Source organism: Ictidomys tridecemlineatus, chromosome 1 (genome assembly GCF_052094955.1).
Source record: "Ictidomys tridecemlineatus isolate mIctTri1 chromosome 1, mIctTri1.hap1, whole genome shotgun sequence".
In the NCBI taxonomy this organism is placed as follows: Eukaryota; Metazoa; Chordata; class Mammalia; order Rodentia; family Sciuridae; genus Ictidomys; species Ictidomys tridecemlineatus.
The window spans coordinates 87840748-87859116 of record NC_135477.1 but is presented as its reverse complement, the minus strand read 5'-3'; the positions used below and the strand labels follow the sequence as shown (position 1 = coordinate 87859116).

The 18369-nt window shown below is 33.4% G+C and overlaps 1 protein-coding gene across 1 annotated transcript in view; it reads left to right on the top strand.

Annotated features, from left to right (window-relative positions):
* Wdr41 (WD repeat domain 41) overlaps positions 1-18369 on the top strand; it is a 41826-nt gene that overhangs the window by 13572 nt on the left and 9885 nt on the right. Inside the window, exons 3-8 of the mRNA XM_013360179.4 lie at positions 453-501; positions 3722-3853; positions 5438-5500; positions 10246-10357; positions 12535-12597; positions 14064-14174. Coding sequence (XP_013215633.1) covers positions 453-501; positions 3722-3853; positions 5438-5500; positions 10246-10357; positions 12535-12597; positions 14064-14174 — 530 coding nt within the window. The remainder of the gene's footprint in view (positions 1-452; positions 502-3721; positions 3854-5437; positions 5501-10245; positions 10358-12534; positions 12598-14063; positions 14175-18369) is intronic.

The following is an 18369-nucleotide window of genomic DNA, read 5'->3' as shown; positions in this document are numbered from 1 at the left end:
AACTAAGGACATGATTCTGTTCTATCCCTGCCTGGACTGTTATCTCCTGTCAGTGAAGCTGTTCTTCTTAGTTTCATTTCATTATTCAGAAATTTATTAAAATCATAGACTTTACATGGGTTCAATCCCCAGCACTAAACAAACAAACAAAACCCTATAGACTTATAAAGCAAGGAATGACTTCAGAGGTCATCTATGTATAACCTCATGTTTACATTTCTAACAGGTTATTTTTTGTAGCCCTATAAATGTGGTTTAATCTTTGGATCCTTACTACTTGGCATCGAACTTTGAAGGTATTTTACAGATATTTGTTAAATTAGCTTAAAGAACCTATTCTTCATTAATATTAGTGAGTAAAATACCATTGATAAGACCTGATAGTTCCTAGTTAATTTGGCAATTAAATTTCATTAGTGATTTTTTTTCTTGACTTTTTTTCCTCTAACTAGATTTGCATCTGCTGGGGATGATGGAATTGTAGTCATTTGGAATGCCCAGGTTTGTATTGATTATATATGAATCATGTAGTAAATATATGACAGTATAGTTGTGTATTAAAATATAAATACTATAATGGGGTATATTTGCATAACATTGTTATTTGAGACTAATCAATATTTGAAAAGGCCTACTTGGATAATTTCATTTAACAGGACCAGTATTTCATAGTAAAGAGGGCAAGTTTTCATGAGAAATAATTACTGTTTTTCAAAAATAAGTCTTAACCTTTTTTAGAATTAATTTATTTTTTATTTGCCCTTTTTAGTTTTACACGACAGTAGAATGTATTTTGGCATATTATAATACATGGAATATGACTTATTCTATTTAGGATCCCATTCTTGTGGTTCTACATGTTATGGACTTACCCTGGTTGTATATTCAAATACAAGGGTAGGAAAGTTATGTCTGATTAATTCTATTGTCCTTCTTATTCTCCTCCCCATCCCTTCCTTTCATTTCCTTTTGTCCAATCCAATGGACTTCTGTTTTTCCCCTCCCTATGCACAGTTGTTGTGAGTTAGCATCCACATTATCAGAGAGAACATTTGGCCTTTGGTTTTGGGGATTGGCTTATTTGACTTAGCACCATATTCTCCAGTTCTGCCCATTTACCAGCAAATGCCATAAAAATCATTCTTAATGCCTGATAATATTCCGTTGTGTGTGTGTGTGTGTGTGTGTGTGTGTGTGTGTGTGTATAATTTTCTTTATCCATTCATCTGTTGAAGGGCATCTTGGTTGGTTCTATAGTTTGGCTATTATGAATTGAGCTGCTGTAAGCATTGATGTAGCTGTGTCACTGAAGTGTGCTAATTTTAAATCCTTTGGGTATAGACCGAGTATGGAATAATTGGGTCAAATGGTGGTTCTATTCCAAGTTTTCTAAGGAATCTCCATACTACTTTCCATAGTGGTTGCACCAATTTGCAGTCCCACCTTTCTCAGTAAATGAGAGAAACTTTCTCCCCACATCCTCATCAACATTTACTGTTACTTGTACTCTTGGTAGTTGCCATTCTGACTGGAGTTAGACCAGAGACCCTGCGCTTACTAGAAGAAAAAGTAGGCCCAGCCCTACATCATTAGGAAATGACTTCCTCAACAAGTCTACTAAAACACAAGAAGTACAATCAAGAACCAATAAATGGGATGGTATCAAACTAAAAACTTATTTATTGCAAAGGAAACAATCAAGAACATTGAACAGAGAGCCTACGGAATGAGAGAGTGTCTTTACCACCTATACCTCAGATACAGCACTAATTTCCAGGTTATACTAAGAACTCAAAGTACTTAACAGCAACAACAATAATAACAACAACAAAAAATAATCAATAAGTGAACAAAAGAACTGAATAGGTACTTCACAGAAGAAGAAATACCAATGGTCAAAAGTATATGAAAAAATGTCCAATATCTCTAGCAATTAGAGAATTGCAAATTAAAACTATACTGTGATTCCATCTCATTCCAGTCAGAATGGCAATTATAAAAAAGTTTTAATTTTGTTGAACAAAATTTAGATCATCATCAACTATGCACCGACTTCCAGAATGAATCAAGTATTGATTTTGTGAGAGCCACAGTTTTTATTTCAGTATTGTATGATAGCATAATATAGCATTCTTCTCATGTTTGACTTTAATAGAATGAAAGGAATATTTTTTTTCAAAATATATAATGCTTCACCAGGTTTCCCCAAGGCTTCTCTTCCTGATCCTTTGTTTCTCAAATTATTCTCTTAGTATTTTTCTTCACTTACTTTATTTTGTTGTTATCTAGTCTGTCAGATCCGTGTTAGTTTTTCTTAGTGACTTTGCCTATGATTAAAACAACTCTTTGGGCTGGGGTTGTGGCTCAGCAGTAGAGCGCTCACTTAGCACATGTGAGGCCCTGGGTTTGATCTCAGCACCACATAAAAATAAATAAATAGATAGATAGATAAATAAATAAAATAAGTTATTTAAAAACAACAACAACAACAAAAAAGCCCTGCTATTTAACATTACAGTTTCCCAATATCCACGAGGGATTGGTTCCAGCCCTCCTTTCCCATACCAAAAATCTATTGATGTTCAAGTCCCTCATAAAATGGTTTAGAATATATATACATACATACATATAAAATATGTATTCTTATACTAAACTCATGTTCTTTAAATCATCTCTAGATTGTATGTAAATGCTATATAAATACTCATTACATTGTATTTAAGTAATAAGGACAAGAAATAAAAATTTATACATGTTTAGTACAGACACAATTTTTAAAAATATTTTCAGTACAAAATATTTTTTTGGTGTGTAAATGAGTCCTCCAACTATTTTTTATTTGGTTGAATCCATGGATACAGAACTAGTAGATACAGAGGTCCACTTGTACTTTCACCACATTCATGAAATCCTGCAACCTTGAAAGATTTGCAATTTATATTATATTTAAATTTTATTTTTGTATGTTTGTTTCTTGGGAAATCAATGGTAGACTAATGGAGGTAGACACTGAATGGGTGGGGATAGAGGCTGGTGTTCAATGGAGTGGAAACTAACTATAAGTGGTTAGTCAGTGCATATACACATATACACACATGTTATTTTCTTCCACAACTCATAACTATATAGAGTTAGATAACATACATGGATAATAATGACTTTCTGTTGTTTTTATACAGATTAAATTGCTTATTATATTTGCTTCATTTACACAATTCTTAAAACCATAGAAAAGGATATTCCTTTAAATTCTCTATGAAATATTGCTACAGTTGGCATTTTTCATTAGAAAATTATCAAAATTTTTTTGCTTTTCTCTCAGCACTTGTTTAGATTCCATTCAATTGTTTTAACTCAAGTTATGTCTTTTTTTAACTATGATATATTTATTGATTCATTTTTTTGTTTTTGTGGTGCTGGGGATTGAACCTGGGGCCTTGTGTGTGCTAGGCAAGCACTCTACCACTGAGCCACATCCCCAACCCTAAAATTATGTCTTGAATAAGTAACTTTAAACAAAATATATGTGTATTTTATGTTTGTTTTTTTTTAAAGTTGTTGATGAACTTTATATGTGGTGCTGAGAATTGAACCCCGTGCCTCACATATGCTATATAAGTGCTCTACCACTGAGTTACAGCCCCAGCCCTCTTCTTAATGTTATTTAAGATTATTTAAATTATGAAAGATGAACCTATTAACTTTTTTTTTTGTATTTTAGACAGGAGAAAAGCTTTTGGAACTCAGTGGACACACTCAAAAGATAACAGCTGTTATTACATTTCCTTCCTTGGAATCTTGTGAAGAAAAAAATCAACTCATCTTGACAGCCTCTGCTGATCGAACAGTTATTATATCCTTAAATCTAGAAGAAAGTGAAATAGCCACAGTGGCCCAAGGGACAACTACATGCATTATCAGTCTTTAGACTCTAGGGGCCTATCTACCTTATGTAGCAAAAATGATTTTATTGTAGTCTTCATAAGACACTTCTTAAAAGTATTAGGCATCTGAAAAGTATTAGACTAGAAATAGCAGGTTAAGGCTTGTATTGATGGAAACCCCATGACTAAAGCTGTTCTTTCCAGAGTTACTGTTATATCAAGTTGTGTAAAATGGAGGAAATGGGAGAAAGTGGGCTTAAAGTTTTTTTATTATCTTATTTTTGTTTTTCAATTTAGGGAAACAAACTCTGGACCACTATAGGACACTGTGACACTGTCTTCATAAAATATTTTCTATAAACAAGTTCATCCTCATATACTATCTATATGAGGAATTGAATCTGTGAAGCTCATAGCCAAGTGCTAGAGATAACTATAGTCCTTCATTTTTATTTTTAAGGTATCAGATTGACTTTAAAATGTTTATGATTATCTGAAGTTCTGTTTAAACAGTTTCAAGGATTAGTGACACTATTTCTTAGGCTTTGATAGTACTAAGACATACTATTTAATAACACACTTTAAAGAAATTCTTCAGCTGAAGTGTTTTCCAGACACATTGCCTATAGGTGAGAAAACTTCCAAGAAAAGGTTTAAATGGCAATAGATGTATGTGTGTGTGTGTGTGTGTGTGTGTGTGTGTGTGTGTGTGTATGGGTGTGGGTGTGTATATACTATATACATATATATACATATATGTATGTATATATACACACATATATGTATATATACCTACACACACACACACATATACACACATACATGAGCACGTGTGTCTTGGTGATTAAAGTATGACATAAACAAGGACAAAAATTTGCTCATATGTTAACCAGAGCTGCTTTAATACTACTGCTGCATTGAGGCAAGTATTATTTTCCTTTGTTTTTTTTTTCTTTTTCAGTATAAGCTACAAATATAGAATTTAAAATACTTTCTCTTTATTAAACTATTCCTAAAATACTCTAATAGTACTTCAAGGTGATTATAATTATTTTAAATATGTATACAGGTAACAGTAGTATACTGTGTCTTCTTTGAATCAGGATAACAGTAGTAAATCATGCCACGCATACTGCAGGGACCCTTTAGGAAATATCAATTAACAGATGTGACACTTTTTAGTATAAATTCTTTATGTTCATGTTTATTAGATTACGGCAGACTGTTTCAGTGAATAAACCTTAAACATTTACAGTATTTAATGCATGTAAAGATTCAGTATCAGGCCACTCATTCTGCTGGCATTGGCAAATAGTTTGGTAGTAAAATTTACCTCAAGCTTATTGTAGATCGTAAGCCTGCTCTGCTAAGTTGATGACTTACTATATGAATTAAATTTTGTGGTAGTATAAGTATTAAATATTTTATGTTTTATTTAAAGATCTTCTAACTGAATGTTTAATGTTTGTGATTTCATTCTAATTAGAAAAAGTTATCTCATAATTAAGATTTTAAAAATTCTACTTAGAAATTATTTCTTAACATAAATTTAGGTATGGGATTCTGATACTGGCAGACAAGTTCAGAGAGTATCATGTTTCCAGTCTACTGTAAAGGTAAAAATCTTAAAGAAGTTAAGAGTTTTTAATGGTAATCCGTTTTTGTCTTAGGAAAAAAATGGTTAAATAAAGTACATAAAATTACTTTGGGAGATTTAAAAATTATTTCTTCACAGACACCTGCAGTCACATGATTCTAAGACTAGATTTTTGTGAACATATGTATTGACTCTTAACAGTGTTTCAAATGGAAAGTAGAGCAGGGGCTAATTATTCTAGCAAGATAAGAAAGAAAATAGAACTGGGCATATTTTTAGTAGGTAATCCTGAGATGCCACTTATAGGAAGACTGTAACAATAACTAGTCGGGTTTTTTTTTTATTCTTTGAACTAAAAATATGGAGTTATCTTTAAGGTCATAAAGATATGTCAATTAGTTCTAAAATTAAAAATCTTTCGTGACTAATTAGCTTCTATTAGGTTCATTAATTTTACAAACATCATTTAGCATTTCTTATGTGAGAGAAACTCTGCTACATGTTGGAGAAACAAACATGGATAAGTCTTGGTTACTTGTGATTCATACAAAAGAAATTACCTTAAATGTTCTAAGAAAGTAACACTGTTTTTTAAAATGAGGTGTTTCCTCATTTGCTTTAAAGCTAACTGAGCTTCATGTTGGAGATAACACTTTTTTTTTTTCCCCAACAGTGAAAAGATTTTTTTTTTCCTAAAAGGCAGCATCTCTGGTAGCTACCTCATGGCACTGTGCTGTTATGAATAACAATAAAGATTCTGGGGAAAGAAGTACTATGTCCTGTATGCTTATATTTAGTTTACCAATGAACTTTCTCTGAAGAAGTCATTAAAGTATTGACTTGAGCAAAATCTCTAAATGATATGAAAAGATGTTACTTATATATTTCTTAAAAATAATTCCTACTATCTGAAAAAACAAGGTCATTAGGTTTCAATTGAAAATACTTGAGTTGAAGGAATAGAGAAGGAGAAAAAAAAATTAGCGTCTTTGGGGGAAGTTCCTTTTGGGACTGTTTCATGAACTAGTCATAGGAACTGGTCAATAATAAAGTGCCTTATTTCAGTATGGTAAAAATACCTTATAAAGGGGTTTTATTGAAATTAGCTAGGTACTTGTATTTGTTTACTCTGACTGTGATCCTGCTTTACAAAAAAAAATTGTTAAACAAGTAATATTGTGTTCACTTTAGTTTATTAGATCAGTTGTTCTTGAAGAGATAATTTTTTAAGAATTTCATATATATATGAAATGCTATATATGTGAAATGCTATTATTTATCATTTGAACTAGTAAATTTTTCTTATCAGGATGAGTGTTAGCAAGGAGATAGTGAAATTGACATTTTTATTGCTTTTTGAGAGAATAAATTCACATGCTCTGCTGGAAGGCAGTTAGGCTTTACTAATGAATCAAAAAATATTAACCAAAGGCAGAATGTTTTCTCTGATATGCAGAAGCTAATTCACAGTAAGGGGGGGTGGCTAGGGAAGAATAGAGTTACTTTAGATTAGGTAGAAGGGAGTGAAGGGAGGGGAAGTGGTATGAAGGTAGGAAAGATAATAAAATGAAACAGACATTATTACCTTATGCATATATGACTGCATGACCAATGTGATTCTATAACATGTGCAATAAGAAAAATGAGAAATTATACTGCACTTATATATATCAAAGTACATAAATGTATTCTACTGTCATGTATAACTAATTAGAATAAAAAATTAAAATTTAAGAAATTATATGCATGTGTGCACACACACACACACACACCCCATATAGATACCCACATATACACACTCATTAAAATGTCATTTCAGGGGTTGAGGTTGTGGTTCAGTGGTAGAGCACTTGCCTAGCACATGTGAGGCACTGGGTTCTGTCCTCAGCACCACATAAAAATGTAAATAGATAAAATAAAGTTATTGTTTCCATCTACAGCTAAAAATATTTTTTTAAAAATATCACTTCAGAAGACTATAAAGAGTTTGAACCATGCTAATGATAATGTTATGTAACAAAAGCAGTACATTAATATCCATAAAATATTAGCAAACCAAGGGACTGGAGGTGTAGCTCAGCCTTAGAGCACTCGCCTGGCAATTGTGAGGCCCTGGGTTCGATCCTCAGCACCACATAAAAATAATTAAACAAAATAAAGGTATTGTGTACAACTAAAAAATAAATATTTAAAAAAATTAGCAAATAAAATCCAGTAATATATAAAAGGAGATTATGCAACATAATCAAGGGAGATTTATCCCATTAGTATGAGCCTAATTTTACATAAGAAAATCAGTCAATGAAGTACATCATAGTAAGAATATTTGGTAAAAATCACATGATCATCTCAATAGATGCAGAGAAAGTATTCAATAAACATCAGTGCCCTCTAATGATAAAAATACTCTGTGAACTAGGATTTTATTAAGGGCAAAAGACTGAACACTCTTCCTCCTGAGATCAGGAACAAAGGAAGAGCGTCTGCACTGAGCGCTCTGTTTGGTATAGTACTTGAAGTTCTAGCCAGGGCAATTAGCAATAAAGAAGAAATAAATGACATCAATTTGGAAAGAAAGGACTGAAACTGTCTATATTTACAAACGATGTGATCTTGCATATAGAACCTAAATCCACAATAAAACTTATAAGGCTAATATATTAATTTATTAAGGTTTCAGGATACACAATCAATATATAAAAATCAGTCGTATTTGTTATTTACTAATATTTAACCCTCTAAAAATTAAGAAAATCCATTTATGGTAACATCCAAAAGGATAGAACACTTAGGAATAAATTTAAAGAAGTTCAGGATTTTTTCATTAAAAATTTCAAAATGAGTTGAAAGAAGATCTAAATAACTGAAGAGAATATTCCATGTTCATGGATCAGATTTAATATTGTTAAGATTATAGCACCACTCATTGATCTACAGATGGAACAAAATCTTTATCAAAATTATAGCTGACTTTTTATTTCAGAAACTGGCAAGCAAGAATAGCCAAAACAGTCCTGAAAAGGAAGAACAAAATTGTAAGACAGTCACTTCCCCATTTAAAAACTTACATAACACTGAAGTAATCAAGTCAGTGTTATACTGGCATAATGGTAGACACACAGATGAAAGGGATATAATTGAGAGTCCAGAAATAAAATCTCACTTATATAGACAATATTTGTGATTTTTGACATGGTGCCAACACCCTTCAATGGAAGAAAGACAAGACTTCAAAAAAATGATGCTGATCCAGGTGCCATAGTCTCAGCTATTCTGCAAGCCGAAGTAGGAGGAGTCCAGAAGTTTGAGACCAGCCTGGGTAACTTAGGGAGATACCTGTCTCAAAAAAAAAAAAAAAAAAAAAAAAGCTTAATGCAACAAGATATCCACCTACAAAATAATTAAATTGAAAACATTTCATTTATTAAAAAAATTAATTGAAGTGGACCTCATCAAAATTAAAAGCTTTTGTGCTTCAAAGGAACACCACTGAGAAAGTGAAAAAATAACCTGTAAAATGGAAAAAAGTATTTGCAAATTCAGTGTACTTGCATCCAGAATATGCAAAGAATTCTCCACAATTAAGAGATAAATAAACAAAAGATTTAAAGCAAATTTCTCTGAATAAGACAAGTAGCCAAGAAACTCATGAAAAGCTCAACATTGTTAGTCTTTAGAGAAATGCAAATCAAAAACTACATTGATAATCTCAGCAATTTGAGACTAAGATAGGAGTATTGAATGTGTAGACCAGCCTCAGTAACTTAGACCCTATGTAAAAATAAAATAAAACACAAGAAAACCCCACATATACATACAATAGAATACTATTTTATACATACCAGAATGACTCATGTCTAAAAGACCAAAGACCAGTCTTAACAAGTGTTAATAAGATGTGAAAAAACTATAACCGTCATACATTGCTGGTGGGATTGTAAAATGGTACTATCACCTTGGAAAACAGTTTGGCAGTTGATCAAAATATTTAACAGAATTATTTAACACAACTATCCTCCTAGATATATTCCCAAGAGAAATAAAAACATGTCCACAAGTATTCAGAGCAGTATTATTCATAATAGCTAAAAGATAGAAACAACCTACATGTTTAGCATTTGATGAATGAATAAATAAAATGTGCATATCCATAAAGAGGAATATTATTGGGCAATAAAATGAATAAGGTACTGATATTAAAGCAGAGATTAGGCAGCATAGGACCTCTTGAAATAAAAACTACATTGATTGCTTTCAACTCTTTTTAAAAACAGCCCTACTTGCAACCTAGACAAGATCACCAGAACCTCCTCATTTTCTTTTAATTCTTTCTTGCTCTTGTCTTTGTTCTAAGCTGCCAGTGGGCAGGTGAGGAAAGGACTATTAAGGGGCCCTTTAGGGAGCCACTAGAGGTGAAGGTCAGTCCTTGAAATGCTAACCATCCTGAGTCTACCAAACAGAATTATTGGGAAGAATTAGGAGATAACTAATCTGAAACTCAAACTAAGGTTGCATTTTCTATTTTATTTAAAAAGGAGTTTAAACATTGTGTGTTTTCTATTACTGAGTAGGAAATTACCTCACAGTTTAGTGGCTTAAAGCAATAAACATTTATTATCTAATAGTTTTTGTGGTCAGGAACAGAGAACATCTTAGCTCAGTGGTTCTGGCTCAGGATCTGAACTTGTGGGCATAGTTTAAAACCATTGAACAATGAAATGCTTGAGTTTTTAAATTGACACACATTTCAAATCAATTTTGCAGTGTTTAACTGTTCTTAAGAGACTAGATGTTTGGCTCTCTGGTGGGAATGACTTATGTGTGTGGAACCGAAAATTAGATCTCCTGTGTAAGACCAGCCACCTTTCTGATACAGGTAAACAAAATATAATGCTGGGGTCTGGGGTTGAAGTTCAGTGGTAGAGCACTTGCCTAGCACCTATGATCCTATGATACACTGGGTTCGATCCTCAGCACCACATAAATAAATAAAGGAATTGTGTCCATCTACAACTAAAAATTATATATATATATATATATATATATATATATATATAGCTGAATCATGATTGATAGACTCTAGAAGACAGCAAATCTTCAAAGAGACTTTATGAACACAAAGGTCTTTATGGGGGATTTGGGTTTTGTTTTGGTTTAGCTCCAAAGATTACAGGTAGCCATATTCAGTTAGTATATTCACTTCACAAATAATGTAATGAACATTTTTAACATAGAATGTTTTCTGCATTTAGAATTACTCTCATACTCTGTGCATCCGCTCTTATCTCCTCCACTTCCTCTGGCCCCACTATACTTTCATTTCCTCCTCTAGCACTATCTCACACATGGGAAAATACAAAACATACTGGTTAAAAAAAAGACATGTGGAGGACAAATTAAGCCAGAAAAGCTCTTCAGATCACAACAGTGCTACTAGTCTTGATGGATGGGAAGGACAAGCACATGAGTAAAATATTTTCCAAATTTACCTATATACTATGAATTACATCTATATGGTATATATCACAATGGAAAATTAACTTTAATACATAGATTTTTGCCAACATATATACTGGTTCTAATACATCAACTCTAACTCTATAATCCTTTCTAACAAAAGTAATAATTATAACATATAGAAATTGTGGTTAGCTTCAAATCACTTCATGATTCAGTTATGAAAATATGTTCAGAACTCTATACTTAAAAGCATGGTGGTATATGGTTGTAGTCTCGGCTTCTTGGGAAGCTGAGGCAAGAGGATCACTTGCCCAAGAGGTATGGCCCAGTCTGGGCGACATAGTATGACCCTGTCTCTTAACACAATAAAGAGACAAACCCTACAGAAAACTCTATGAAATATGGTGTGGTTTAACTCTGATTATTTTAGTAATATAAGGACTTTTGTAAATGTATCTATTGACCATAAGAATGCTGTTAATTATTGGCTAACTCTGACTCACCAAATTCAGTTTCTCCTATATTTTCATTCAAAATCATGCTTCCAACATGCAGTGCTTCAGTGGTAGACGGCGGCTGGATGTCCTCTAATTCGCCTCAGTCAGATCTCACAGGTTAAAGGCTCAGTCCCCAAGACTGCCCCATCTCACTTCAAATGCCATTTATAACACTATGTTTTTTGACCCATGGGCTATAAATCAGGATTCTCACAACCCCCTTCTTGGATTTGATTAATCACTAGAGCAGCTCTCAGAACTCAGGGAGGGTATTACAAAGAATGCAGAGGAAAACCACATGGGGAACACAGGTGGGAAGGGGTGAGGAGCTTCTGTGTCCTCTCCAAGTGTGTCAACCTCCATAACCTCCACGTGTCTGCAATATGGAATCTCTGAACCCTGTCCTGTTGTTTTTCAAACAAAATACATGCTTCATTCCATAGGCATGGCTGATTAAGTCATTGGCTACTAGTGACCCATTCCACCTTCAGCCCCTATATTCTCCCTGGAGGATAGGGAGATGGGGCTTAAAGCCCTAATCCTCTAATTCTGCCTTGATCTTTCTGGCAACCAGTCCTCATTCTGAAGTGACCTAGTGACTGCCAGCCATCCCATTAGCATATAAAACACACTATATTTTTGGAAATTCAAAGGGTTCTAGAAGTTGGGTTATAGGAAACAGGATGAAGAACAAATATGTATTTCACAATGTCCTTTTAGTTCATTTAGTGCCCAGGCTTAAGTTTACATTGAGGGAAAAATACCAATTTTTTTCTCATTCGAATTAGCCATCTTGTAAATAGGTGATGGAGATTATCAGAAGGAAGTTGAAATGGCTGAATATACAACTTTGCCACAACAGTAAAAGTTTTCAAAGAGCATGTTCTACCCATAATAAATCAGTGTCTTCCGGAGGTCTCAGAAATCTACTTAGAACAATCATTTTCCATTTGTAAACATGTATACAAGTATGTTTGTAGCAAGTTTTGGGTACTTTGTTGTTACCATCTCCTTTATAGGAAATGATTGACATAAAACTCAGAATATTTTTGTTGGAATTCATAAAAAATGATTTGAATTTTATATATTTATGAAGGTATCAGTGCTTTGGTTGAAATACCCAAGAACTATGTCATAGCAGCAGTTGGCAAAGAACTGAGTGAGTATGATTTTTTCTTTCTTTTTTTATTTATATACATGTGTGTGCATGTGTGTATATGTGTATATATTTTAAACTAGACTAGTATATAAGTGCTGGAAAGATAAAGTAGTCTTTATTTCAGGGATATTTGCCCCTGCCAAGCCTTGGCTCCTTGGGATTGTTGAAAGTGATACAGAAAGTGAAACATTTTCAAGATGTTACATCAGGTTTCTTGTTAGTAGTTTAGTTTACTATTTTCTTTGTTGTTTTAACAATATATTGCTGCTTTTTCTAAAATCGCAGTCTCAGGATAACTTGGTAGTATTCCACTTAAAGCAGCATTTTCACACAACTTTGATAGGTGTAGGAAGGAGTTCTCTTTTTTATCATCTAAAAGACCTTCTCTTGACAACCACAGTTTGAACATGAATGGCTATCAGAATATAATAACCTTGCTAGAGATTTATAAGTAGGTGAAATAGTGTCAGAAATACAGAAGAAGAAAAAAAAATGGTATGACCTGTTTGCCAGAGAGACATGTGAGAAAGAAGAGAGTCTTGGGTGGGTAATTACCACTACTTGGAAAGGATAAAAGATCTTTCGACTGCTCAGAAGTTAGGAATCATAATCTTTGAGCATCCACAGCACTTGCTCCAGTGGTTTATCATAGCACTTAATTTACTGATGCTAAGTCTGTGTAAGAGTCTCATTCTCACTGTGCACTGAGCATTTCAAGGCAGTGCCTGGGTCTTGTTCACATTTGATAGCTAAAGCTCCAAGTACGTAGTAGAAGTATGATTAAATATTGGTTGACAGAATCACTTTACTTGATTTGATTTTGTATTTTCTGTATTGGTTAAAATTAGGATTATACTAGTTTAAATAAAACTATTAAAGTCAGATAATGAGTTAAGCAAAACATTGAACATCTATCAAAAGAACTGTTTGACATACAAAAATTCTAAGGCTTATTCTCAGCCAATTTATAATATGTTGTGTGTCTAGATATCAAGAAAAGTTGTGTTTTTGTTTATTTGTCACTGAGTTAAAGTTAAGCATGAATTTGTAGTCTAGTTCAAAGCAGTACTTACTGGCCTAGGAATGTGAGTAGAGAAAATAGATAATGGACTTGTTTCAAAGGTGTGGGACAGTCACCCACAAGAGTGGGATGGGATAGCTGGACAACATGAGTTGAAGTCCTAGAAAGAGTGGGGACTTCAGTATTTGCTAGTTAATTTGGAAGAATCAATAAAGCAAACAAGTTCTAAGGAAACCCTGACTTGGAGTTTGAGTAGATTGTTTCAAACATCTCAAGCATTTGAAAGAAACCATTTAAATTAGTATGAATAAGGCTATCTTTGGAGATGGGTTTTTCAATATGGTAGGTATTTTTCACTTCACGAAATACTTGCTTTTTGAGAAGAAAATGGTACTTCATCTTTCTTGAACATTTTAATAGAACAGTATCTCTTTTTGTCATTTAGTAATTTTCAGATTAGTAGAACCCACAGAAGGATCCTTTGAATGGGATATTATTGAAGTTAAGCGCCTCCTTGACCACCAGGATAATATTCTTTCATTGGTTAATGTCAATGGTAAGCTCATCATACATATTTATATTAAGCACAATGTTAACCTATTCTGAACTTTAGTGTTTTTTTCCAGAATTCTCGAATGACTGTTATTAGAGTAATAGATTGTTAGAGATTGTGATTCTCTTTCACTCTAAGCTTATGCCAGTGAAGCTAAGCAACAAGTCTCAAATGTTGTCAAGACTAAGAGTTAGGCATAAGGAAAACAGAGTGAGGCAGCAACAAGAAGATAGAGAAAAGCATAATTATCCTAGATGCCCCATGGTAGCTGTGAGCTGATCATCATAGTGCTCATAGTATTGCAGCATTCTTGGCAAATAGTTTTGGCCAGTTCTTTTTTTTAATATTTATTTTTTTAGGTGTAGATAGACACAACACAATGTCTTTATTTTTATGTGGTGCTGAGGATTGAAACCGGGTTCCGCCCATGCTAGGCGAGCACTCTACCGATGAGCCACAATCCCAGCCTTGGCCAGTTCTTCTTTAGTAGAAAAGATTGGAAATAGTTATGCCCTTTTATCTTGCTGACCATATTGTACAATATCACATAGCAAGTTATACATTTAAAGTAGAATAACCAGGATTTAAGCCAGTTGTAGTTATGATTGAAGAATCCCAGTGAATAAGAAAGGTTTGCAGAAAATGAGTCATGTCTGCCCTTCCTGTAGTTATGGGTTTTGACTTGCCAGACATCTTATTTGGCTCCATATACTATATTAGTGAGTGTCTATGAGCTGAAGCTGACATCACATTGCAGGAAAAGATCACAAACCATAGATCTTGACATTTAGCTAGTTCACTTACAAATAAGTGACAGCTTATATCATCAGAGCTCTATGGGTGATCTGTGTATGAATCAGGTGAGAGAATTCTTCTTGTGGAGACTGCAAATGAGTCCTGTAAGGATCCTGTGAATATGAAATAGTAGAAAGGACCTGGACCCCATCCTCATATTTATCTGAAGCCTGGACTGGCTCTTGAAGAATATTTTGTGTAAACATGAGATGAGGGGAAAGAAGGGCACAGAAAGCACCAAGAGGACCAAATGTGGTCTCTGTTTTTATGCTACTCAGTCACGTTTTCATGTATATTAGAATGTCCCTTCCAGCTCCAAAATCCTTTGCCCAATAGCCATCTTCTTATAAACTCAGCTATATGTCTTTCTAAGGCCCAAATTGTCTATGGTGATAGAAATAACAATGATTGGTAGTGCCCCTTTCATTGTCTCTGGGGACCCTTTTTTTCTAGCCATGGATAGTAGCACAAAAGACCTTTTGAAGCCTCCCTAAGGCCCCAGAGCTGCTGAGAAAAGCATGGCAATGTTCTGGCCTGTTACACTGGTCATGCCTAGTTAGCTTGTTTTAGTGATGAAACAGTGCTACCACTGAACCAGTATGGTTACTTAAATGAAGATGATGGGGTGTTCCTGGTATAGCCTTAACTTCATGGTCTTTCTTTTTCTCTGTGTGGTATGCAAACTTGTATAGGAATATAAATAATTTGCACAGTGATAAACTATGGTTAACTCTGTGTTATAACTAAGATGCCAAAGTCAGGAGGTGTCTATACTCTAGTTCTCTGGTTCTTTTACAATACTTGTTTCCCACCCCCACCCCCTCGGGTAGTGCTGGGGTTTGCTAAGCAGATGTTCTACCACTAGCTGTCTCCATTTCAAGGCTTATAACATTTTAAGAAAGTTCTTTCAAATATTTCTTTGCCAGATTCTTAAAGGAAGGAAAATGGAAAGCTAATGCAAAAAAAAGTTATTAATGAATGTTATAGAAAACTTGCAGTACTTTCTACTTTATAAACTCCATGACTATAAAATTACACTACAGATATAAATAAGGCAAAAGAATATTTAGCAATCATACATGGCCAGGCAGTCTGGTAAAGTTTGAAAAAGATTGCTAACCATCTTCTCTTGTGCATGGGCATGTCAGTGATGTTGAAGATTTTCGTGATCCTGAATTGATTATGTTGTTTAATTTCCTCCTCTAATTTCTACCCTGTCTCTTTGTCCTTATCCATTAACACTAAAAGATGTGGCCAGTTACTGGGTTTCTAACTTGGGGAGCTGGGGGAGTACGTACATGTTCAGTGAGGTAGACCCAAGGCAACCTTAGAATGGTATACTAGAACTCCCACAAATATGAATAATATATACCAGGAGATTTGCATGCCCGGGCAGAGATTTCCTAAGACAAACAACATAACTTTGCTAATACCTTCTGGCCAAAGGCTCTGTGTGCTTCTTCATTTTTTTCTTTTCTTGCTTTGTGCTGACAGCATGGTCTGGTATCACAAAGTATTAGTACTTGCAAGTTATGAATAGACAGATGCCAGGTCAGATTTCCATACTAAGTATCTTGATACTTAGAGGATGAAAGTCCATCCACTAATATTACACCATTGAGGCTGTTTGGTGTGAAACATTTTGTGTGACTTGTATAGGAATATAAATAATTTGCACAGTGATAAACTATGTGCTGACTCAGATGAATGTAAGCATTTTGTTCTTAGTGAAAATTTTCAAGTGGTCATTAATACTGTGTTTCTGTTGCATAGAGGAATCACAGGTACTTGGAGGATTAAGTCAGCAGACAGCTGCATGACCTCAGTGGGTTCATTCTGTGTTATAACTAAGATGCAGAACCAAAGTCAGGAGGTGTCTATACTCTCAGTTCTCTGATTCTTTTACAATTTGAGTGAAATTGAAAAGAGCAAGGTAAAGGGTGAAAGAGAAGGTTATAGAATGATTTGGACTGCTTTAAACTTTTACACTATTGAAAATACAAAGTTGTTTCTCTCCTGATATAAGAAATGAACTTATTTTTCACACAGAAAAATCTATAATCTTTTAATAAAGCTACCTATTATGGCCTTGGAACTAAGATAGAATGTTTACATGTATGATTACTAGTAATTTTTTTTATTTCTAAGAGACATCTGGTTATTAGAGATTTCTGCCTTGCTGGTTTACTGGATAAATGGAATAATTAAATCACAAGTGTTCATCTCTGTTTTCTTAAATCACATGTCACTGGATGTTTTAATACCATTAATGTGGAATAATACTAGGGGCTCAAAATAATACCTGAGACTCAACGATAACATTTGATATCTTTTTAAAAATGTCTAGACATGTATTATTTAACTTGATATTTACAATCATTCTCATTTAATGCATGAGAAATCCAAGATGAAGAAAGGTTCATGATTTCCTAAAGAACACCTGCCTAAAAATAGGCAGAGGCAAAGTTAGAACTTTGGTTTCCAGATTCAATGCATTGTTTTGTTCTCTTACCTCAAAAATGTAAAGAATCAAAACAAATTACATTTTAGAGGTAATTTTTAATCTAGCAGTTGTACATTTTCAGTGAATGCATAATGTGTAAAGTGTCTTGGCCCATTGATTTCATTTTATTTAAAGATTTTTAAAACGTCATTATACAAGTTAGATAATCATAGAAGAAAATAGTGAGAAACACTGGAAAAAAAAGAATTAAAATCATCCCATCATCCAGTATTAAACACTAGTCCACATCCTTGTATATGTGTGTGTATTATAATTATATATGATATATAAATATGATATACTGTTTTGTAACAGTGTCTCATGAATATATTTCCTTGTCAATATAAAAACATACTTTTACAACTTTCAATAACAGAATTACTGTTTCATTTTGTGAATGTCTGATATATTTGCTCTCCAATTAGATGTTTAAGTTGTCTTCAGGTTTTTAAGACTATGTCTAGCAACCTTTTATATATGTCTTTTATACATTTCCTTCAAAGTAAATTCCTAGAAGTGGAATTGGTGGTTTATATTTTTATGGTTTTGATATATATTACCAAATTAATCTTTGAAAAGATTATTTCAGATTTACATCAATGAGTACTAAGGCATTAGCAGTATATGAACATGTTGATTTCCTATGATTTTGCTGGTATTGGGCATTTTTCTGTTTTATAATAAGAAATTTATGAATTTCAATTTATAAATCTGTAACTTTTCCAATTTACAAGTCAATAAATGGTATCTTGTTGCATTTAAATTTCTTTGATTATTAAAGGAGGTTAAAAATCTTTATACATATTTACTGAACACTTGTTTCCCTGTTCAGCTCCTTTACACATTTTTCTGCTGGGGTATTTATCTTGTTCTTAGTGATTTCTGAGAACTCACTCAGAA